The sequence below is a fragment of the Sturnira hondurensis genome, unplaced genomic scaffold, assembly GCF_014824575.4.
Source record: "Sturnira hondurensis isolate 20B ecotype Veracruz unplaced genomic scaffold, ASM1482457v3 Scaffold0004136, whole genome shotgun sequence".
NCBI classification, from domain to species: Eukaryota; Metazoa; Chordata; class Mammalia; order Chiroptera; family Phyllostomidae; genus Sturnira; species Sturnira hondurensis.
In genome coordinates, this window is record NW_028076767.1 from 5,431,474 (window position 1) to 5,456,736 (window position 25,263).

The 25,263-nt window shown below is 39.0% G+C and overlaps 1 protein-coding gene across 1 annotated transcript in view; it reads left to right on the forward strand.

Annotated features, from left to right (window-relative positions):
* CATSPERT (catsper channel auxiliary subunit tau) overlaps positions 1-25,263 on the forward strand; it is an 80,054-nt gene that overhangs the window by 52,368 nt on the left and 2,423 nt on the right. Inside the window, exons 14-15 of the mRNA XM_037044685.1 lie at positions 15,238-15,318; positions 16,962-20,441. Of these exons, the coding sequence (XP_036900580.1) occupies positions 15,238-15,318; positions 16,962-20,441 (3,561 nt within the window). The remainder of the gene's footprint in view (positions 1-15,237; positions 15,319-16,961; positions 20,442-25,263) is intronic.

The following is a 25,263-nucleotide window of genomic DNA, read 5'->3' on the forward strand; positions in this document are numbered from 1 at the left end:
GAACAACCATGGTGTGTTTTAAAAAGAGCAAAAGCGTATGGTGGAAAACAGGGCTTATTTTCTTACTGTTCACTCCTATCTTGCTCTTAGGCAGGCCATTAAGTTCACTGGATTTTTTCTCATTTTTAAAGTCAGATAGCTGATTTTAAGACTGTGGGATCTCCTACTTATCGAAAAGTCCACCTTCCTGTGGACTTCCTGTGGGAATGTATGTTTCTAATATACATTTTAAATGCTTTTGGTGGTGCTTTGCATTGTACTTTTCAGTTTACTCATGCAGACCAGTCTCATATCATCAACCCAATACTTCTTATATTTTATATATTGTATGTACATACATTATTTTATATAATGTATGTAGATACATTATGTAAAATAAAATGCAGACACATTAAAGACTTTACTTAGTAGGGCTCCTGTAGCACTCCTGTTGAATTCACTGAATTACCTTACCTGTAAACAGATTAAAAGCTTGTTCCTAGCTCAGTTACTTTGGAGCTACTTTCATAGATACTCTCTGACTCCTGATGTTTAGGCACATGCATTTTCCTGGAACCACAATTCATTGAAGACTATGGTAATTCCACTCCATACTTCATAAATGCTATTTGTTTATTACATAAGAATTCTCTCTAGGGTCATGAATTGAATTCTTAAGGAAACGGCAGTGTTATTCACGACAGGTCTCTAGAACGTAGATTACTGTGCACAGTTTTACAGAGTGGGTTAGTATAGCAGATTACCCAAGGGATTGCCAGAGGATAGAAGGATGAGTAAAAGCAGTCTTAAACATTCAGTCAAGCACAGCTTTGAGTAACATGCTTCATTTTTTTAGTTTTATTTTTAAATATATTTTATTGATTATGCTATTACAGTTGTCCCATTTATTTCTCCCCTTTATCCCCCTCTGCCCTATACCACCTGAACCAGCATTCCCCTACCTTGCTTCATGTCCATGGGTCATACATATAAGTTCTTTGGCTTCTCCATTTCCCATACTGTTCTTTTTAAAATATATTGTATTGATTATGTTATTACAGTTGTCCCATTTTTTCCTCCCCTTTATTCCTCTATGCCTTGCAACCACCCCCCTCCACCAGCAATTCCCCATCTTAGTTCTGGTCGGTGGGTCATACATACAAGTTCTTTGGCTTCTCCATTTCTTATACTATTCTTAACCTGCCCCTGTCTATTTTCTACCTACCATTTATGCTTCTGATTCCCTTTACCTTTTCCCCCATTCTCCCCCTCCCCATTGATAACCCTCCATGTGATCTCCATTTCTGGGATTCTGTTCCTGTTGTAGCTGTTTGCTTTGTTTTTGGTTTTGTTTTGGGTTCAATTGACAGTTGTGAGTTTGTTGTCATTTTACTGTTCATAGTTTTGATCATCTTTTTTAGATAAGTCCCTTTAACATTTCATATAACAAGGGCTTGGTGATGATGAACTCCTTTAACTTGACCTTATCTGAGAAGCAGTGTATCTGCCCTTCCATTCTAAATGAAAGCTTTGCTGGAGGGAGTAATCTTGGATGCAGGTCTTTGCCTTTCATGACTTAAAATACTTCTTTCCAGCCACTTCTTGACTGTAAGGTTTCTTTTGAGAAATCAGCTGATAATCTGATGGGAACTCCTTTGTAGTTAACTGTCTCCTTTTCTCTTGCTGCTTTTAAGATTCTCTTCTTATCTTTAATCTTGGGTAGTGTAATTATGATGTGCCTTGGTGTGTGCTTCCTTGGGTTCAACTTCTCTGGGACTTTCTGAGCTTTTTGGACTTCCTGGAAGTGTATTTCCTTTGCCAAATTGTGGAAGTTTTCCTTCTTTTTTTTTTCCAATTTCTTGCTCTTCCTCTTCTTCTGGAACCCCTATGATTCAGATGTTGGAATGTTTAAAGTTGTTCCAGAGGTTTCTAAGCCTCTCCTCATTTTTTCTATTCTTGTTTCTTCATTCTGTTCTGGTCGAATGTTTATTTCTTCCTTCTGCTCCAAATTGTTGATTTGAGTCCCGGTTTCCTTCCCTTCACTGTTGGTTCCCTGTATTTTTTCTTTATTTCACTTTGCGTAGCCTTCACTTTTTTTCTCTCTTTTGCAACCATACTCTCCCAATTCTGTGAGCATTGTCATTACCAGTATTTTGAACTCTTCATCTTACAGATTTACTATCTCTTCCTTGCTTAGTTCTATTTTTTGAGTTTTGATCTGTTCTTTCATTTGGGCCATATTTCTTTGACTCAGTGCCTATTATGTAGTAAGGGGTGGAACCTTAGGTATTTGCTAGGGTGAGGCAACCCAGATCACTGCATTGTACTGCTACATGTGGGGGAGGGGCCTGAGAGGGAACAATGCTGCTTGCTGGGCTCCAGCCCACCTTCAGTTACTTCCCCCACCACTCACAAGCAAATTGGGCCCTTCTGGTGCTAATTCCCAGGTGGGTGGATTTGTGTACATTCTAGGATCCTGTGGGTCTCTCCAATGAACTCTCCTGTGAGGCTGGAAGTTTCTCCTGTTGCTGCTACCCCCCACCCCAGGTTTTTACAGTTAGAGTTTTGAGGCTTTATTTACTCACTCTGGAACCCGGGTTTGCATATTCTATCTCACTCCCCAATTGTTCCTCCTGGTTTTTCTGCATACAAATGTGAGACCACCTCATCTGCCGACTGCCACCTCTCCCACCCTAGTCCTCCAGCTGCTGCCTCGCTGTGAGTCCTCTCCATCTGGCTGCCTGTCTCCGCCCCTGCTACCGGTCTGGATGAATGTTTCTTCTTTAACTCCCTGGTTGCTAGACTTCCATACAGTTTGATTTTCTGGCAGTTCTGGTTATTTTTTGTTTTTAAATTTGGTGTTGTCCTTCTTTTGGTTGTGTGAGGAGGCAAAGTGTGTTTACCTACATCTCCATCTTGGCCAGAAGCCCACATGCTTCATTTTTAACAGCCACAAAAACATTCAGAACCACATAGGGTGCAATGATGAGTTGTTTGTTTGTTTAGTTTTTACTTTATTTTTTGAACTGGCATAAAGAGCCAGAAAAGTAGAAGTACTGAATACAAACATTGACTATAATTTGACTAAAAGATGATCTTTCATGTACATGGAGGCACAGAGCAGGATGACATTTATTCTAATCACCTGTATGCATTTTGACACTACTGTTAAAAATAGTAATTAAAGTTATTGGTGACAGACTGAAGGGTCCAATGTGTCATGGATTAAAGGGAGTAGTGATGATGGTAACAGTAACAACAAAATTGGCACTTGTGTTGTGCTTATTATGAATCACACAACAACCCATGAAGGAGAATCTTCATTACTTGACTTATAAGGAAACTGAGTCGAGATAACTCGTGCGAAGTTAGATGGTTTGTGAGTTGCAGAGACTGTCCGGGAACGGGTTGTCTGTGTGGCTCCAGAGCATGTGCTCCTAGTAGCTGTGCTACACAGTCACTGGTGAGGGACTTTATAGAACATGTGTATCAAATGCCACAAGGCCCAACTTATTTATGTAGTTATTAATTGTTTTCCAGATAATACCTATGGATGGCTAAATACAAATAAAAAAGGAAAATCAGTAAGTAGACAATATATCCTTTAAAACCATTATTTGTTTTGAATTAATATTTCATTTTACATCTATCATTTATTATAAATGTGTAGACTATTATAAAATGATGTAAATATAACATTAATTTTAGCAGGTGACACTATTGAATTCATTGCTTCTCCTTCCTCCAAAATAGCTATTGCTTAATAGGCAACTAACGATATTACCAGGAAAGCATAGACTCTTTCTGCCATCTGTTGTGATATGAACTATTTTAAAGAGCCATTTTTCCTCATCCCAATTGCCCAATAATACTTGAAATTAATTATATTGGATTCCTTTCTTTGAAAATTTCTGATTGTTCAAGATTCAACTGTCTATGTGCCAGGCTACCAGCAGTATTTCAGACATGGAACAGGGCTTGTGAGGCTTGTGATGAGGACCAGGCAAGAAAGAAATACTGAGATGAAGGTGAGAAGAAGAGAAACAAAAGCTTTTTCTACTTCATATTTTTCACTCAGTAGATAAGAACCATGCTCGCACAAGGGAGAAGAGTCTAAGCCCCAAAACAAACATTGGTGCTTTTCCTTGCAGTTTGTAATGACTTAACTGAACTAACAGTTAAAGATGATCTGGCTCGAGATTGGGCTTGACTCCATACTAACGCTAGCACCTCAGGTGATCTGGCACTAGAGTAGTATCACATCCTTTATAACTGACCACAGCCTTTACAAATTTGGGGCAAGATATTCATCTCACTCATCTTTCTATCTACAGGCACTTGGCATGATGATATAAAGTGGTAGATGGTATAAAGATGTTAGATATATTTTGTCTATTTGCCATGTGTGCTTTGGCTTATTGCATTACCACTAATAGTTTCTGTGAACCAACTGCCCTGTGACTTTCCCTGAGAGCTGTTGGAAGTGATGAGCAAATGCTCACAAGTGTGCTCCATTTTCCTACTCCCAGATACACAACATTCCTCACTCCCTCTAAGATAACCTGCAGCCAAGGTCTAAAACCACCTGTGTGTGTGGGGAACTGCACTCCCTGATCCTACAAGGACCCAGGTTGTGGGTGTCGGGGCCCAGGTAGGGAGGAGCGTATTCAACTCAGCTAAAACCCTGCAAATGATGGGTATAAAACACACACACACATACACAACATTTATGTAATTAGTATATAAAAGTTTACCACTTTAAGATACATGCAGAAGAAGAAAAGATAAATGAGAGATAAAGGAAACAGGGGTACTTGTGGCATTAGGGAGAAGCACTGTGGCTAGTGAAAGAGAAAGGACAACCTTCACATATATCAATAGAACAGGAAGCAAGATGAGATCATCTCATTCCTAATGACATCCCAATTAAATAAAAGTGCTAAAGAAACCTATGAATCATCAGAAGCTTTTTATTAAAATATGAAGATACTTCAGTTCTGCCAAGGTAGAATCGCCCTGTTCCTCCCAGGTGTATGGGAGGGTGCTCCCGCCAAGCCACCTCTCCAGGACCAAGGTAGATTTTCTTTAAATGACAGGATTTCCTGTAGGAAGTCAATATCATATGGAACTTTCACTCTAAGCACAAATAAGCATAATTTTTGCGTTTCTATTTCTTTTCATGAGAAAATTAGCAAAGCCATTCCCCAGGTGTGACTTGAGAGGTCTACATTATAGTACATTTAATACCAATTGTAAAAATAGAGAAGGAGACTACATCAAAAGTTTTGCACCTGAAAGGGAACAATAAATAGCGTGAAAAGGCAACCTGTTTCATGGGGGGAAATATTTGCAAGTCATTTACCCAATAGAGATTTAATATCCATAATGTGTAAGGAACTTCTATAACTCAACAACATAAAAACAAGTAACACAATTACAAAATGGGCTGAGGACTTGAATTGATAATTCTCCAAAGAAGATACACAAATAGGCAACAAGTGTATGAAAAGATGATCACCATCACTAATTATTAGAGAAATTCAATTCAAAACCACAATGAGATATCACCTCTTTAGCTTTTACCCAAAAAAGAAAAGTATTACAAGAATGTGAAGAAAACGGAACTCTTGTGCACTGCTGGTGGGAATGTAAATTTGTGCAGCTACTATGAAAACAGTATGGAGGTCCTAGGTTTAAGAGATACTGGGTAAAGGTACATAAAACATTATCTTAAGGTCCAGAGGAGTTAGCTCATCATATACAGATTCAACTTTGTATTTGTCACAAGTCTATTCAGAGTGTTTGTTTCCTTTTGAGTCTGTTTCAGTAGTTTGTCTCTCTCTTGTTTTAATTCAATTCTTGTTCAAGTACAGTTTTCTGTCTTATATTTCCAGCCCCCACCAAGTGCTCCCCACCACCCTCCCATTTCCGCCCCCCACCTTAGTTATTGTCCATGTGTCCTTTATACTTGTTCATGTGAGTCCTTCCCCTTTTCCCCTGTGATTCTCTCCCCTCTCCCTTCTGGTCCCTGTCAGCCTGTTCTGTATTTCAGTGTCTTTGGTCATATTTTCCTTGCTTGTTTGTTTTGTTGTTTAGATTCCTGTTAACAGTGATATCATATGGTATTTGTCTTTTACCACCTGGCTTATTTCACTCAGCATAATGCTTTCCAGTTCCATCTATGATGTTGCAAAGGGTAGGAGCTCCTTCTTTCTTTCTGCTGCATAGAATTCCATTGTGTAAATGTACCATAGTTTTTTGATCCAGTCATTTACCGATGGGCATCTAGGTTGCTTCCAACTCTTGGCTATCATAAATTGTGCTGCTATGCACATCAGGGTGCATAGGTTCTTTTGGATTGGTGCTTCAGGATTTTTAGGATATACTCCTAACAGTGGAATTGCTGGGTCAAAAGGCACGTTCATTTTTAGTTTTCTGAGAAAATTCCATACTGTTTTCCATAGTGGTTGTACCAGTCTGCAATCCCACCAACAGTGAACTAGAGTCCCCTTTTCCCCACAAGCTCTCCAGCACTTGTGTTTGTTTCTTTGTTTATGATAGCCATTCTGATTGGTGTAAAGTGGTATCTCATTGTGATTTTAATTTGCATCTCTCGGATAGCTAGCGATATCGAGCATCTTTTCATGTGTCTCTGGATCTTCTGTATGTCCTCCTTGGAGAAATGTCTGTTCAAGTCCTTTGCCCATTTTTTAATTGGGTTGCTCATCTTCTTTGAGTGGAGTCATGTGAGTTGTTTGTATATTTTGGAGATTAAACCTTCGTCTGAGGTATCATTGGCAAATATGTTTTCCCAAACAGTTGCTTCTCTTTTTAGTTTAATACTGTTTTCTTTAACCACGCAGAAGCTTTTTATTTTGATGAGATCCCATTTGTTTATTCTTTCCTTTATGTTAGTTTGTCTCTTTTAAGGGATTTGTCCATTTCATCTAAGTTATCTAGTTTGATGGCTGTGTGCCAATGCTAATAGTATTCTTTTATAATCCTTTCTACTTCTGTGAAATTGGTAGTACTATCTCACTTTCATTTCTAGCTTTGGTAATTTGAATCTTTCCTTCTTAGTCAATCTAGCTAAAAGTTTGTTTTTTTCATCTTTTCAAACAAACAATTTTTAGTTTCATTGATTGCCTTTCTTTTCTTTAATTTATGTCCACTCTAATTTGTATTCTTTCTTTCTTTCTTCTAACTTTGTGTTTAGTTTGCTCTTCCTATTCTATTTCTGTAAATTATAAGTTAGGTTGTTGATTTGAGATCTTTCTCTTATTTTTTTAAAGATTTTATTTATTTATTTTTAGAGAGGGTAAAGGAGGGAGAGAAGGAGAGAAACATCAGTGTGTGCTTGCCTCTGACATGGCCTCCACTGGGGACCTGGCCTACAACCCAGGCATGAACCCAGGCATGTGCCATGACTGGGAATCAAACTGCTGATACTCTGGTTTGCAGGCTGGCACTCAATCCACAGAGCCACACCAGCCAGGGCAGAGATCTTTCTTTTATTTTAAAGTAAGTATTTACAGCTATTAATCTCTCTTTAGCACCAATTTCACTGCATACCATCAAGTTTTGGTATATGGTATTTTCACTTTCATTTGTGTCAAGATATTTTCTAATTTCCCTTGAGATATAGTCTTTGACCCACTGGTTGTTTAAAAATTTTTAAATTTCTACATGTTGGTGATTTTTGTTTTTTTTCTATTTTTGATTTCTAGTTTCGTTCCATTTATAGAAGGCTTGGTGTGTATGGAGTTGTTGGATCATTTTAGAATTATGTTTAGTTATGAGTAACAAAAACTTATAAACAGTGCCTTAAATAGTGGTGCAGTGGTTTCATGATGTCACCAGGAGCACAGATGTCCTTTCTTTTTAGACAGCAGTCCTCATCATGGGCATGTTACTATAGATAACACAAAATGGACTCTACCTCCAGGCAGCACGGTCTACGAGGTCTGTCCAGAAAGTGTCCAGCCACGTAACGTGGAAAATAGAGGCATTTACTGAAGAAGATGCAAGATACAAGAAACATTGTACACAAGACAATGATCCTTCAGTCCCCTTCAAAGTAAATGCCTTGGAACCTCACACAGTTCTCCCAATTGCCCATCAGCTGCTTTGTCGTATTTTCCTGAATCTCATCAACAGTCTAAAATCTCTTCCCTCTCAAAGCTGATTTTAGTTTTGGGGAAAGCTGGAAGTTGCAGGGCTCCATAACTTGGCCATATGGGGACTGAGTCACCTGGGTGATTTGATATTTCACCAAAACGCTGCATGAAGTGTGATGCATGAGTGGGTGTGTTGTCGTGATAAAGCTGCCAATCACCAGTTGCCCATAGCTGCAGCCTTCTGAATCATTGAAATAGTTTCTGCAGAGGAATGTTCAAGCTTAATGCAAAATTTGATGCAGACTTAGGGCTCTACTCACTCAGTCACTTTTAAGGCAATGGCCACATAGTATACTCAATGGCATCTACTGCCTCCTCTGACTAGTACAGAGAAGTCATTACTGTTCATGCATGTGCATGTGCATGTTTACTCTGGAGCTAGTTCATTTGTTCTTACTGATTTTTCACTTACATGTATTGATTTCCTTCATGTATCTGGTGAACTTTGTTGACTCATATTTGTGAATAAGGAGTGAGTATGGCGACCATACAAGCATGCTCTGTGTGGCAGGCAGGCTCACCTGGAAGATGTTTGGGATGGAAGAGGGCAGGCAGGTGGCTGGGCACCCTACAGCATTTCCAAGGAACCAATGTGTCCTGTCCCAAATGGAACTTCCTTTCCTTTCTTTTTATCCCCCTTCAGTTATCTGATGTGGAAATGTGAGTGACGGCAAGTCCTACTCTGCTTCTCTATAGAGATGCAAAACTCATATAGGATCTCCACCTAGACAGAGGCACGTATTCCTCAGAGAGCAGTGTTTTTAGGTTTGGTCAGTGACTGGGGGAGGCGCTGCTTCATGTGTGTGCTCCATGTGCACTGAGGAAGAGCATGGTGTTGGAGAAGGGGCCAAGCGATCCAGCTCTTCCAAATTCAGCTCTTGAATTAACAACTGTGACAATTGCACCATCATCTGACTTGCTTTGTATTTTTGGACCTTGAATTTATTGCTTCTCAGGCCTACCTGATTTCTGCTGTTTAAGGCTTTGATGTTCTTTCTTTTTCTTTATTGTTGTTCAGTTACAGTTGTCCCAATTCCCCCCCCCCCATTGCTATCCCCTGCCCCATCCAACCCCCTGCTCCCAAAGACAATCCCCACCCCACTGTCCTTGTCCATGGGTCCTTTGTACATGTTTCTTTACTTGACCCTTCTTTCCCCCTTATTCCTCTCCCGTACCCCTCTGGTCACTGTCAGTTTGTTCTTTATTTCTACATCTCTGGTTCTTTAGTGCTCATTTGTTTTTGTTTTTTTATTAGGTTCTGCTTATAATTGAGATCCTATGGTATTAGTCTTTCACTGCCTGGCTTATTCCACTCAGCATAATACTCTCCAGTTCCATCCATGCTGCCGTGAAGGGTGGGAGTTCCTTCTTTATTTCTCCCATCCAAGTACTAATCAGGCCCAACCCTACTTAGCTTCTGAAATCAGACAAGATTGGGCATGTTCACGGTGGTATGACCATAGACTCCTTCTTTCTGCTGTGTAGTATTCCATATTGTAAATATACCATAGTTTTTTGATCCATTCATTTACTGATGGACACTTAGGCTGTTCCCAACACTTGGCTATTGCAAATAGCATTACTATGAACATTGGGGTGCATAGGTTCTTTTGAATTGGTTTTTCAGGATTCTTAGACAGTAGAATCACTATATCAAAAGGCGGATCCATTTTTAGTGTTTTCAGGAAATTTCATACTGTTTTCCGCAGTGACTGCAGTGGTCTGAATTCCCACTGACAGTGCACTAGGATTCCCTTTTTTCCACAACCTCGCCACTACTTCTTGTTTGTTGTTTTGTTTACGATGGCCATTCTGACCTGTGTGAAATGACATCTCACTATGGTTTTGATGTCTAGTGATGCTGAGCTTCCTTTCACATGTCTTTGGGTCCTCTGTATGCCCTCCTGGAGAAGTGTCTGTTCAGGTCCTTTGCCCATTTTCTAGTTGGGTTGTTTGTCTTCCTGGAGTGGAGCCGTGTGAGTTCTTTATATGTTTTGGAGATCAAACCCTTGTCTGAGGTATCATTTGCAAATATATTTTCCCATATGGCTGATTCCCTTTTCATTTTGCTGATGTTGTCTTTAGCCATAAAGAAGGTTTTTATTTTGATGAAGTCCCATTTGTTTATTCTTTCCTTCATGTCCCTTGCTCTAGGGGACATTAATAAGCCAAGCAGTGAAAGACAAATACCATACGATCTCACCTACAAGTGGAACCTAATCAACAAAACAAACAAACAAGCAAGCAAAATTTAATCAGAGACATTGAAATAAAGAACAAACTGACAGTAACCAGAGGGGAGAATGTAGAGAGATAATGGGAAAAAACAGGGGAAGGGCCATNAGCCAAGCAGTGAAAGACAAATACCATACGATCTCACCTACAAGTGGAACCTAATCAACAAAACAAACAAACAAGCAAGCAAAATTTAATCAGAGACATTGAAATAAAGAACAAACTGACAGTAACCAGAGGGGAGAATGGAGAGAGATAATGGGGAAAAACAGGGGAAGGGCCATCAAGGAACATGTATAAAAGACACATGGACAAAGCCAAAGGGGGTGGGTTTGAGGGTGGGAGGTGAGAATGAGTGGAGTAGGGGTGTGTGGTGAAAATAGATACAACTGTACTTGAACAACAATAAAATATATGTATTATTTTATGTTAATTTACTTGACCCTTGGGAGGTAAGAAAGAGTAAACCCACCTGTTTAGTTTACTGTATTGAAACTCCTGTATTGGTTTATTGTCCTTTCTATCTTCCTGAGATGAATACCTAGAGCATTTCCCTCAAGTATAACTATACTAGAGGTTTTTATTCACAAAAGTATTGTATGGTTATCTAATAACAACATAGAGTTTAACAGTGAAAGTTAATAATGTTCTCTTTCCTGTCCTCCAGAGTCACTCCCTTGAGAAAACAATGTTAGCATTTTGTAACCTTTCACACAGTTTTCCATGCTTATATGAAGAGGGGGATTAGTTTTTGTGTATTTTTTATAAAAATGGGATGTTTTACTACTACTTTTTCTTGCACTTTCTTGCCACACATATTTCATTTATTTTTTAATTTCTCTGGTAATTTATTTAAGTCATTAAACCTTCAAATGTTAGAAATTAAGGGAAATTCAAACAAAATGAGAAAAACTGCAGATGTGGAAATGTATGAGCTGTATTTAGAGAATTCCAAGTTAGACACGTGTTCCTGGAAGAGAGAAACCACGTGGGGAATATCGAGAAACTTGCAGAGATAAACTTTAGCGTCAGTGTGCGAGAGCAATGAATACCAGCAAAAGTGAGAAGCCACTGAAGATTTAAAAATAAAGTCATGTTATTAATTGTTTAATGTTAATGAACACCTAAGTGTTCAGTACTGAGGGATGGAAACTAGTCCTTTGGGGGGTGAGCATACTATACAGATGTTTCATAAGAATGTTGTACCTGAAACTTATATAATGTTACAAAGCAATGTTACCTCGATAAAAAGATACAATGTTTTAAAAAGTATTTCTTACAGCAACATCATTCATTGAATTGTTATTTCAACTAACTTGACATATAGTGGACCCCCTGGGGCCTGAAGGAGATAATGTGTAGGAAGTGGAAGCAGTATGTGCTGAGTGTGCACCAGGAAGGAGAACAGCGTTGAAGGGTCCAAGGATCCAGCCACAAAGCCTTCTACAAAGAGATGGAGTCAGGTTCTCACTAGATGGGTTGCTAGTGTGAAGGTTCATTATGATGCTTCCATTCAGCTATTCTATGTCTTTTGATTGGAGCATTTAATCCATTTACGTTTAAGGTTATTATTGATAGGTATTTATTCATTGCCATTTTTGTACCTGTGTTCCTCTCCGTCTCTCTCTTTTCCTTCCTTTCCTTAGAGCAGTCCTTTTAGCATCTCTTGCAGAGCTGGAGGCATATTCTTTTAGACTTCTTTTGTCTTGGAAGCTCTTTATTTGGCCTTCTATCTTGATTGAGAGCCTTGCTGGGTAAAGTAGCTTTGGTTGTAGGCCTCTGGTTCTCATTACTTGGGATATTTCTTGCCATTCTCTTCGTGCTTGGAGTGTTTCCATTGAGAAGTCAGTAGCTAACCTTATTGGGACTCCCTTGTATGTTACTTCCATTTTCTCCCTTGCTGCCTTTAAGATACTCTCTTTGTCTTGGAATTTTGCCATTTTAATGATGATGTATCTTGAAGTGGGCCTCTTTGGGTTCCTCTTGATTGGGACTCTCTGTGATTCCTGGATTTGTGTGATTTTTTTCTCTCACCAAATTAGGGAAGTTTTCCATCATTATTTTTCAAATAGATTTTCTATCCCTTCTTCTTCTTCTCCTTCTGGTATCCCTATTATTCAGATATTATTACATTTCATGTTGTCTTGCATTTCTCTTAATTCCTCTTCATTCTTTCTGAGCCTCTTTTCCTTTTCTTGCTCTTTCTGGGAGTTTTTTTTTTCTACTGTGTCCTCCAACTTGCTGATCCAATCTTCTGCTTCATTGATCCTGCTTTTGATTCCTTCTACTGTGTTCTTTAGTTCAGAAATTGTATTCTTCATTTCCTCTTGGCCTTTGCTGATAGTTTCTATTTCCTTTTTCATGTTGATATAGTTTGTGGTGAGTTCATTGTAGCTCCCCTGTAGATTCTGGTAGCTCATTGTGAGCTCTTTTACTTTCCTGATAACCAGTGCTTTGAATTCAATATCTGATAATTGACTTGCCTCTATTTCATCTAACATTCTTTCTGAGACTTCCTCCTGTTCTTTCATTTGGGGATTGTTTCTTTGTCTTCCCACTGTTTGTGAGACTCTTCTTGTTAGCTTCAGCTTCTTAAATTGATCTGTTCTGACTCCCTGGGTTTATGGAGTGAACTTCTGTGGTAGAATACCTGTGAAATTCAGTGGTGCAGTCTCCTTCAGGTATCTTGATGTTCTCCGCTTCCACCTACTCCTTTTTGTGAGTGTGTGTGATCAGTTGGAGGGGGAGACAAAATGGTTTATGACACCAGAAGAGTATTTTATGGTATTTACAGGCACAACCAGTAGAGAAGAGATAGAAGATCTTTAGGCCATATATAGTGTTAACCATAATCTTCAGTCCAACTTGCCACTTTTAAGAAAGGATGGACAAAAGATAAGTCTCTTGTTGGGGAGGGAAGGCTTGTGAGTTGGATCTAGAAAGCAGTGAGGTTGTGGGCGGTCAGATTTTGAGGTAAAGAGAGAGTAAAGAATAGTAAATAGGTGTAGTGTGTGAGCAAATAGAGTTAATCACTACAGTAATAGAATTTAGGAACCTGTAAAGTGAGCTAAGATCTGGGAGATGTGTTGTGAAGTATTTACAGATGTATAGAACAGCTATTAATTACAATAATATTAGAGCAACAATCATATGACAGACTCTATGCGATCTGTGTGAATAGGGGGTATAGAACGTTGGGTAGTGTGCTAAAGGAAAACAAGTGCCATGATGTATAGAAAGTTAGCAATACACTGTGGAGGAAAGAACAGGGGAAACCTGTCAAATAATACAATATAACCAGCCAAGACTAAGAAGCCTATACAGAAAGAGGAGGAATACAAAGATGCTATTAAAATATAAAATAAGTGAGAATAATGAAAAATAAGAATACAAATATGCATCAACTTGTGGCTTCTCTGCTATAGCAAAATGAAATTTGTCTTTCTGTCTCTACTGTTGGGATGCCCCCTAATTGGGTCCCACTCTGGTCTTTTTGCGGTTCCCAGTTGTTTGTGTCCCTTGTGGGTACAAGAAAACGAAGCAACAAACAACAAGAAAAAAGCAGGAGAAGGGAGGAAAAAGTGGTAAGTTTGGAAAGAAAGGAAGAAGGACTAAAACTGGAAAAAAGAAAGGAGAGGGAAAATGTACTGAAAGATAAAACAATAATAACAATAAAATCAAAAAGATATAAGAATACTAAAAAAAAGTTACTAAAGAACCCCCCCCCAAAAAAAATCTCTTGTTGGTTTCAACCTGTCCAAACCAGTTTTCCTGGTTGTAGCAGCCTGCGGGTCGATTACTGTGGTCTTTCTGAGAGTGCTCTCCCAAGAGCTAGCCTCTCTCCGGCGCTCCATGAAGGGGATCTAGGTTCTTTTCAGAACACCTTCCCCGGGGGTCCTCTCTGTGGGCTGGGGTGCAGGTGCGCGTGCACCAGCCAGGCTGCCTGGGTCCCGCGGGATCTGTCACGGTCCTTCCCAGTTCTGTGGTGGAACTTAAGTACTTCCCCCCCTCCTCTGGATGGCTGCCAGGCTGGGTGGGAAGTAAGGCAAGCTGCCATTGCAGGAGAACACCTCAGTCCACTTTCCAAAAATAAACTTCTCCAGAAAGCCTGCCTCTCAGCCCAGCCCAATCCCAAGCCAGACCAGTGATGACAATGCGCCCCTCAATTCTCCTGGCCTGGTGGCCACAGAGTCTGCAATTGAACACAGCCCTTTGTCCTTGTTACCCTCTCTATAGACTCAAGCAGACAGGTCTCTGCCTGGTGTTGCCCAGCCTTTCTTAGATGGGGAGGGAGTGAGCTGATGCCCCAGCTCTCTCCTGAGGATCCTGCAGCAGGCCCCAGGCTCCCAAAGAGTCTGCTGTAGACCCACTGGGTGCTGGGCTCCCAAAGAGTGCTCCGTGGCAGATGCCCCCGGCTGGTCGCAGACCAGGGCCTCTGAACCCAGACTGCAGTGGTGGCACCGAGGCTGCTAGGCACTGGCTGAGGGTGCCAGCCACCGCCACTGCCACTCTTGTCTTTACTCAGATCCACGAGACCCCACTGACCTGGTCAGCTGTCTGGTCCTTCAGCATCCGTCACAATCTCTGGTCACTTATTTTCATAAATGCTGGGGAACCGTTGGTTGATTGTGCTGTTCCTCAGTAGATCTGCCAAGATTTTCTCCCATGTGTACAGGAGCTGGAATCCGCTCCATCCTACTCTGTTGCCATCTTCCCCCCTCCATGAGAAATTTATTTAAGTTTTAACAATTTTCGTATCTTTAATATCTATTGAAAGAATAAAATTATTTGGGGAAATATCCTTTTATTACAAGCAGCCAGAAATTAAAACCTCTCTTTTCATAAGGTGGCTTTTCCAGAAAAAGGATATGTGGTATCATCTTTGAGGCCAGAATATGCAGAATTCAAGCCAAAATGCCAGGTGAGTGCTGAGTTGTCCCATCCCAATACTAATTATACTAGAAGGACTCCCCAAAATCCAGAATGTATTTATAAAAAATTATTAATTCTTACATGTTTAAATTTTAGTCACCTTCAAAGTACTATCCATTTGATGCAATATACCTGTAGAGATTTTTTTTTCCCACTGCACAAAACAGTTTTTTAACTCGTCCATTTTGATGCCTTTTAGTGCTTCTGCTGGTTTTTCTTTCACCTCTTCCACATTGGCAAAATGTTCCCCTTTGAAGACTTTTTTCATCTGGGGTAACTAACAAACAAAAAATGTCGCTCAGGGTGAGATTGAATGAATAGGGAGGGGGGGGCACAGGAGTCATACTGTTTTTGGTGAAAAACTACTGAACACTCAGCCCAGTGCAGGTAGGTGCACTTGTAAATCACTCATCATGAAATGGGCAAATGCATTGAAAGAGGCTTCAAAAAACATTCACTGAAGCTAAATGCAGCCTCTCACAACAATGGCAGCTGCTCCACTGATACAGATGGGTTCCTAGAACCCTCTCACCTAGCAGGGAAAGCCTGTATTACAAGGAGCCCACCCTCCAGAAGATTGTTCCAGTTTGGGGGGTTCCCCCTCATACTTAAATACTAGGTTTCTCTGATACATTATGCAATTCAATGGCTCCAAAACCAGATTACCATTTAGAAACACCAGGCTATCTTTTAAAAACACGCATTTCCAGGTCTCACCTCTGACCAAATGAATCTCAGTCTGGAAACAGAGCCCAGGAATCTGTACTTCTCAAAAAACCTGAGGGGATCATTATGCTGTCACCTGGGTATCAACTACCATTTAAATACCAGTTGTAATGAATTGTATCCAATAAAATGAAGCTTGAATTACTAAGGTGAAATAAAGTAAAATATATTCTAGGCCAGTTATTTCACAATTTGCTTTTTTCAATTGGATAATGTAAAAGTTGTATGAACAAAGAGTTTGAATAAGAGACTTCATTTTGAAGCTATTTCAGTGAGAAATACAAAACTACCTGTGGACATGACACTGAAATTTCACTGTAATCCAGAATTTTGTATACTGCCATCTCTTAACCATGTTAGTAGTATCTCTTAACCAATATAGTATTCATCAAAAAGTAAGATTTTACTGTGCTATGCTAAGGATTGAATGCAACTCATCATTGTTGAAGTTCTCAGATGATATATATCCCAAGTCAGCCTTTAAAGAATATTTATGATACTTTTAATTATGCATATAATACTTTGCATTTTCTAAAATTTCCTACATTGACACTAAATGGTAAATATTTGTATGGTTAGGACTTAGATCCTGATGTTAACCATTGTCTAAGCAGATGCAGCTAACACTAGAAATTGAATTCTTACAAAAAAACAATTTGTGAGTGCCTTTTAATTATTTACAAACATTCCAGGTGGCAAAAAGCTCTTGGACACTAAATAGTATTAGAGTTAGGAATTTGAAAGTTTTCCATTAAAATTTCAAATATTTTAAAAATAAAGTTAGTTTTGTTTTCATAAAGGTACAAGGATGAATAGATAAATCAACAGATTGGTCAAAGAAAATTAGATAGAAAAGTTATTATAAATTCAAAATAAATGAAATAGAATATCTTACCTTTTTTAACATTACAGAATTTCAACACCAGGGACAGTTTTGATCCTTTTCTAAGGGACGTAAACAACAAGATGTCAGTCAGAAAAAGGAAGGACCAAGATATGTTTGAATGTAGAAACACTTCAAGTTCAGAGGTTATAGAACATGAAGACCAAGATCCTCCTTACACGACACATTTGGAGACTCCCAGACCTACAGATGAAACCTGGCCTCATGGTGGTGACACTAAGGAAAAGTTAACCTGTGGCCCTGATATCATCACAGTAAAGACTTTTCACATTAAGGATAATTTAGCCCACGATCCTAGTATCACCACAACAAACAGTTTAGATGTTAAGAGTGAATTAAAGGAAAAACCACCCAGTATATCCTTACCAAACTTGAAAAGAAAATCCTCACTAACTGGAAATGCGAACATACATACATGTCACTTCTCAAAATCATTAAGTCTTACTTCCCACATAGAAAACTTAAAACAGTCAATGATGCTGAAGTCAATTTTATGTAAAAATCTGCAAGACCTTTCAGAGAAATTACTTTCTAAACCAGAAGTCTCTACAGACACTGAAGCAAGCAAGAAAAGTCATAGTTCTCTATTTCTAAGTGTTCCTGATAAACCACCTAGTAGTTTAGAAGACAAGATATCTGAAAAAATCCAAGATTTAAATCGCTGGCTTTCAAAAGGAGACCTTTTGTGTTCAAAGTCTCTTGTAAATCCAATAATTAAAGATGTTCCTGCAGTTTCACTTTCAGAAGGGGGGCCAGGAAATTCTCCAGAGGTAGAAAGGGAACTTGTCTCTGAAAAACACTTAGAGGCTGGTGAGAAAGCTTTTCCAGTGAAAAAAAAGAGTAGCGCCAAAAAGAAACATTTAAAATGTGACACATCTATTTCTAAACCAGGTTTCAGTGGCATTGCACAGGATTGTGTTATAAAGCAAATATTCACTACTGAAAACTTCTCCACATCAGACATGGGAGTGCAAGAGTCCAGTGAGACACAGATGGACTGGCAGAACCAGTCACCCACAGGCTGGGAGAATTTATCTTCAAATATTCTAGTTTACTATAAAGAAAATGACGAAATAGATTTGCCAAGGGCCAAATCTGTCACAAGCCAGAAAACGCAAGCATTTCCTCTTGATACTCTCTTAGCATCTGGGGAAATCAAAGTGATAGAATTAGGTCAAGAATACCAGAAGAGTTCTTTGCTGGATACAGAGGCAGCCTTTGCTGAAGAAAAGCCAGAAGATTCCACAGAGGATTATTTAGGAATCACGTGCAGAACAAGTTCTCTTTCAGAACAGAATATGCCCATCATTCCCAAAGAAAGCACTTCTTTAAATAGTATCGAGTTTATAAACAAAGGCCAAGATGTATCCCCACAAGATTCAAAATATCCATCAGCAACAGATACCAAAACAGATTTGCCGAGTAGCAGTCAGAGGCTTGACAGAGAAGAAAGTGATCTAAGTTCTACCTTAGAAAATTTAAGTACTTTGTTAATGGGTAAACTGAATGAGTCAGATGTAATAATGTTAAAATCCTTTTTCAAAAGTATATTTAATGTTTTTTTAAAATATAATCAGTCTGAAAAGAGAAGACAACCAGAAAAAGAGTTAGAAAGGCTGATTCAACACCCTTTTCCAAATAATACAGAAGACTTTAAAGGAATTAAAGAGAATTTTCATACAGCAGACAAATTAGATAGAAAACCTAATTTGAATCCAAAGCTGCGTGTATTTCTAGAAACACTCTCAGAGTCAGAAATAAAAAACCTAAAATCTGAATTAAGTAAACACATCCAGCATTATCTGGTAGAGAGACTTTCAGAATCAGGACATATTACCACAGAAGACTTACCAAAAATCTATCAAAGTCTTTATTTGATGAATGAGAAAGCAGAACCAAAAGGGCAAAACGTTTTTCTGGAGAAATATTCAGAAACTGTAAAAGAAACTATGTCTTTTGTAAATAATTTTAATCATTATTTCATAAATAAGCATTTGGAAATAAAGTTGAGATCTTTTTTGAATGAAATTCTTCAAAACTATTTCCTAAAAAACCTTTCAGAAAGCAATTTATTTAAAGAGACAGAATCTGAACATATGCACTCAAACATATCTTCTCTTAGAACTAAAAGTGCTTCAGTATCTTTTCACGAGTTACAAGATATTTCAAAGGGGAGTTTTGGTAGAAGGCTTGAATTTAACATGAAATATCCTTTAAATAAATCTCTGCAAAACGATCTCATAGCTTTATCAGAAAATCAACTATTAAATCTAAAAGCTGATTTAAGCAAATACCTACAGAGACTTTTTATAGAAAAACTTTCAAAATCAGGGCTAATGACTGAAAGGCAATTCAAAGAAATAAGCAACCATATGAATTTGATTAATTCTAGTTCCACACCATTAAAATGTATAAAGCCATATTTACCTTTTAGAGTTGAAAATCAATTTGTGGAGGAGCATTCAGAAAAGCAAAATAAATATTCAGAAATTGCTCATACAGCCACTTTACAAAAGGTTCCAGAGGATAGTGTTGTAGACACAGAACTGACCAAAAAGGAAGAAAAGGAGTATTTTCTCTTACAGACTGTTAAAGAAAATTCATCAACAATTAGAGAACAGAAAAGATGTTACTCTAAAGAAGGAGCTAAAACACTGACTTTAATAAAACTACGAGCTGCTTGCAACAAAAATAGCCAAGCAACTCCACTGAAGAGGTCAACAGAACGACTTGCAGACACAGTGCTTAAGAAACAAAGGAAAGAACATGGTGGTATGCAGATTCCTCAAGCAGAAAATTTGGATTTTGAAACAGAAATTCAAGACCCACATAGTTTGAGTGGTAAATCAAAACTAACTCAATCAAATGCTTCCTCTGAAAGGAGACTAAAAATGAAGTCCCTTGGAAAAAATGAACATAATAACATCTCTAACTCGGTGGTACCGGAAACACCTGAAGCCATGTTGTCACCATATCCTAGAATTCTTTGCTGCAAAAAGGCAAATGAAGATGAAAAATGCATCAGTGAGTTCACTTTTCCTTCCAGGCAGGGTAACACTTTTCCTCATTTCAATTCGGAGGCTGGGGAGAACTCAAAAGTGGAAGTCCAGTTTTGTCAGAGACTGAAAGGATATAATAACAATAATAAAAAACAACATTTAGTAACATTTGCACATTACAGAAAAGAAATACAAGCTCTTTGTATAAAACCAAGTGAAATTTGCAATGAAAAGTATGCCAAGACCCTTGAATCACAATTGTTTAAAGTTGTGGAAACTAAGAAAAACTCAAAACCATCCCTCTTCCCAGAAGTAATAAAGAGAGAAAATCTACAGCCCAAGGTCCAGAAAGAAAGAGACCACGTCAACAAACAAAAAAAGTCACTGACGATAGTTAAGGTCCTACCACCCACACCGCCCACCACAGGAGCGCTGAGGAAATCTGTTCCAAGGGGAGTGCTTCATTGGACTGCAAGAACTGCGATACATGTAATAATGTTTTCCTGAGTCTTCTACCTCTGTGTTTTGCAAAGTTCTGCAAATAATCTAATTTAGGATACACACACATACATACCTGCATGCAAATGTGCGTGCAACCTTCATTGCCCCAAGATATATACACTTCCAAATTTAAAAAAAAAATTCTTCTGACACTCAAATATCACCTTTCCTGATTCACACTGCAATCACAAAATCGGGGAACTGTTAACACACTGAGTACTTTTGTATAAAATAGATAAAGGGCACCACTTACAGAGTATGAATTAGAAAAAGATACCCTTTCCTCTAGGACACAGGTGGTGCAAACAAGGCCTGGAGGCTGAATCTGGCCCTTCACCTTAGTTTATCCAGCCCGGCATCTTGTTTCTACCCAGTGGCAGCACTGAGCTCCTTGCCCCTAATTAAGGAGTAGTACATTTATACAGTCCTAAAATTACATTCAGCCCTTTAAAGGCAAGTGAGAGGCTGATATGGCCCCCGGTGAAAATGAGTGTGACACCCCTGCTCTAGGAAGAGTCTGCTGGCTGACCCAGCCTGGAGCCAGAGTACATGACCCTGTCTGGGATTTCAGAGCCGGGGGCTGTTGTACAATCTGTACAACCATTGGCAGTGTCTGTATACTAAGAAAACACAGCTGGGATTTTTTTTCACACAAATATAAGTATAGAGTCTTTTTCAGGTCACTGAACTGTTTGTTTTGGTAAACAAAGATATGTGCCAGTTAATCTGCTAAGCACTAGGATATGTAAAATTCACAATTGGATCGTGATCCGCAGAATATTAATTTAACTTCTACTCTTCTTTTCCCCCCACCCCCCTGTATATTGTGTGCTGACAAACTTGGGAATTCAAATCTAGTTTTTAGTATTACATAAAATATAAAGGTGAATCTCCTACTAGACTTTATGCAAACCATTCTAAAGAAAATTAAAATCTGGGAATGGAAGGACTGTATTTTTTTCCAAAAATACTTTTCTTTAATAAAGATTTTACAGATCATGGGTTCAGTGGAAAATAATTAAAATATTATGTAAACAGCCCAGTACATAAACTACTATTTATATTTCAGATCATATCATTTTTCTGCAAAATCTGTGCATATTCTCATGATGTGTTCAAAGGAGATCTTGACGTGAATTTGCCCGATCAGTTGATGCTACAGGATAAGCTCTATTGGCTTCAGCTTCAAATTCAGCAGCATCTTCTTTTAGTTCTCTAGTTAGAGTTTTTGTAAACTCCTGTTGCATCATGATCAAGTAAGTCTCCATGCTCTTACTTGATGTCTGTGGGCTTGAGGTAGGAATCACCAAGTTTTCTCTTGGAGCAAAGTTTCCATAGAGCACCAAACTACTATTAAGATTTCCAACACAAGGCATCTCCAGGCCTGGCTTTGGGCGAAGAGTGCTGAGTGAAGATCTGTTCTGCTGCTTCTGCAGAAGTTCAGTGCTGTGCTCTGCTAGCTTCTCATTAGTCTTGTCTAGTATATTTGCTAATGACTTTCTACTTTCTATTTCTTCCAGGTAGAGTTGCTTCTATTTTTCCAAAGTTATTTCTTTACAGTTTTGAGAAATTTTTATTTTGGAGAGATCAGATTCCAGTGGTGGTGGAGATGTCCTGGAGGTTCCTAAGCCGCTCCTCATTCTTTTGAATTCTTATTTCTTCATTCTTTTCTGTTTGGTTGTTTCTTTTGTCCTTCTGGTCCACTCCATTGATTTTAGTCCCAGTTTTCTTTCTATCATTATTGGTTTCCTGTTCATTTTGCTTCATTTCACTTAGTGTGGCCTTCATTTTTTCATCTAATTTGCAACTAAAATCAGCCAATTCTGTTAGCATCCTTATCATCGGTATTTGAACTGTGCATCGGATAGGTTGCCTATCTCTTGGTCTCTTACAAGTATTGGCTCTGGGGCTTTGAGCTGTTCTTCCATTTGAGCCATAATATTTTGGTCTGGTTAAGCCTGTTACGCATGAGGGGTGGGGCCTAGGTGTTCACCGGGGTGGGGCAACCCAAGTTGCTGGATTGTAATGCTGTATGTGGAGGTGGGGTCAGAGTGAGTGATGGCGCTTCTTCCTCTCTCAGATTTTGGTCCCCTCCACCGCTTCCCACAAGCAAATTGGGCCCTTCTGGTGCTGGTTCCTGGGTGGGTGGGCTTGTGCACATTCTAGGACCCTGTGGATCTCCCCAGTGGACTCTCCTGTGAGGCTGAGAGCCTCTCTCAGCATCTCAACCCCTGAAAGTTTTTCCAATTGGTGCTTTTAGGCTTTATTTCCCATTGCTGGGGCCCTGGGTTGCACAGTCTGTCTCACTGTCCTTTTTTAAACCTGCCTTGTGTATCTGTGGGTGAATGTGTGTCTGAGGTCAGCCAGCAACCGTGCGAGCCTCACTGTGTTTTCATCCCTGCGCCCACCCAGGTCTGCTAAGCACCATCTTTTCCTGCCAGGACCCTTGTCTGCTGGCTGCTGACTCCGCCCCTCTTACCAGTGTGGATGAATGGTTCATTGTTATTGGACTTCTGTACAGTTCAATTTTCTGTTTGTTTTGGTTGTGTTTTTGTTTCTAAATCTTTATTGTCCTTAAATTTGGTTGTGCGAGGAGGTACAGTATTTCCCCCTATGCCTCCATCTTGGCCAGAAGTCTCTGATTGTATTTTTTAAGTTGGCATTTTCAATTTCAAGCTTTTGCATGTGATCTCGAGTCTCCTCAGCACCTTTCGGCCACTGTGCATCGATCCTGTGCTTCTTGTAATTAACTTCTGACTTGATCTAGTTCTTCTTTAAATCCTGTGTCTCTTCTTCTAAATCCATATGATAACATGATGTAACCTCCAGTGAGGACTCTTACATAGGTTGTTTTTTTACGGTGTCAGCCAGTTCTTGTTGAAGTTGTCTCACCATTGGGTCTCTTTCTACTTTATCATTTTCATACTGATCCATTCTTTCTTTTAAATGATTGCATTCATTGATTAACCCCTTATTTCTTTCATTCAGCATGAGAGCTTGTTTTTCACATTTGGCTTGAAATGCTTTTATGCTATCCTGAAACTGATCTTGAATATTGATTACTGTTTTTACTGTCAGCTTTATTGTGGGCATCATCCAGCTGCTGTTGAAGCAACACATTTTCACTCTGTAGGTAAGATAGCCTTTCCTCCAAGGAGCCCTGTTTTCCAATGTATTTATTCACTTTACCCTGTTACTTTGATACATGTGTTCAGTTTCCTTCTTTTGACATTGTGTTTGCTTTAGATCTCTCTGAACACCTTCTAAAACCAATGTCCTTTCTCTGAGGTCATCTCTTGTGTGATGAAGCTCAGTTTCTAGGCTAATGAATTCACTTTCAGCTTTAGAAAGTTGTTCAGATTTAGAAATGAGGAAGAATCTCATTTCTGTCTTCCAGGTCAGACATATCACAATTTATTTTGTCTTATAAATGAAACCATTCATCTCTTGCTCTCTGGAAATCACATCGCAGGTCTCTTTTTGATGTCTCACATTGCTCATGATCCTGTATAGCAGTAGACAGTCTAGACTGGTATGATTCAATTTCTGTTTCCAGTCTTTCTTTGTTTTGTTTTTCAGTCTCCAGTTTAGACTTTAATATTGTATTCTCAGCTGTCAGAACATTAAGCTGCCCATTATATTGGGATACTGTTTTTGTAAATGTTTCCTCATTCAGTTTTATTGTCTTTTGAAGAAGGTTACTATTTTCTTTGACAACTGCAATGTCCTCAAAATATTTTTTCCCATTTCCTGGTTGTGATTTTTTGCTGTGTCTATTTTCAGTCTAGTGTGGCAGTTTCATCCTGTAACATGTGGTTTTCATGCAACTTCTTTTCTATTTCATAATTATCAGAAACCTGATTTAAATTCTTTTTTACAATCTTTGATTCCATCTCTAGTGTTCTAAGAGTGATTTTAAGTTGTTGGCTCATTTCAACTACTTATATATATTACTCTTCTTAATTTCTTAACTGTTCCCTAACTTTGTCATATAACACATCCATATTTCTTCTCTTCTCTTTTTCCTCTTTTAATATAAACCCCAAGTTGCAGGGTTATAGTTCCCATTCCACTTTTTGATGCTCTGTGATTTCATTTCTTTTGTTTCTGACAGCTCTTTTTGTAGTACACTAACCCTATTTTTTATTTTTTTATTTTTTCCTGTAAGTATTTCACAGTGATTTTTCTTACATTCTATTAATCTTTCATAAGAAAGGTGTCCTGAATTTTCAGTAAACTAACAGAATCAACACTTTTGCTACTTTCAGAACACATTTTACACCTCCTTTCTCCTTTGCATTCAGAAGTTAGTTGATGATTGCTTGTTTCTTGCTTCAATATTTGCCTTGTTACAAGCAGCTTTGCTACATACTATAGCTGTATTTTGACCAAGGACAGCCTGGTGGAGAGCAGTGTTGCCATCGATGTCCATTATATTGTGGTCAGCACCACAGTCTAGCAGAATTTTTGCACATTCCTCTTGCTGGGATTGCACAGCCTTAATCAGAGCTGTCCTGTTTTCACTGTCACCAAGGTCCAACAGGCATTTTCTATCAGCTAGAAGAGTGGCCAATCCCATATAGCCACTGGCACAAGCCAAATGTAAGTCAGACACACACAGTCCTTCCTTCTCCCTCTGCCCCAGTCCAGGGTACTGTATTTCAGGAAAAGAAGTAGAAGTCCATGATTCAGGCTCCTGGCACCATCAGCTGTGTCGCCTCCATGATCTCCAGTTAATCCAAAGTCATGTGGCACCTTCTCATGGCCCACCAGCCAGAGTCCTCTCACCCCTTTCCTTCCCAGCAAAGTC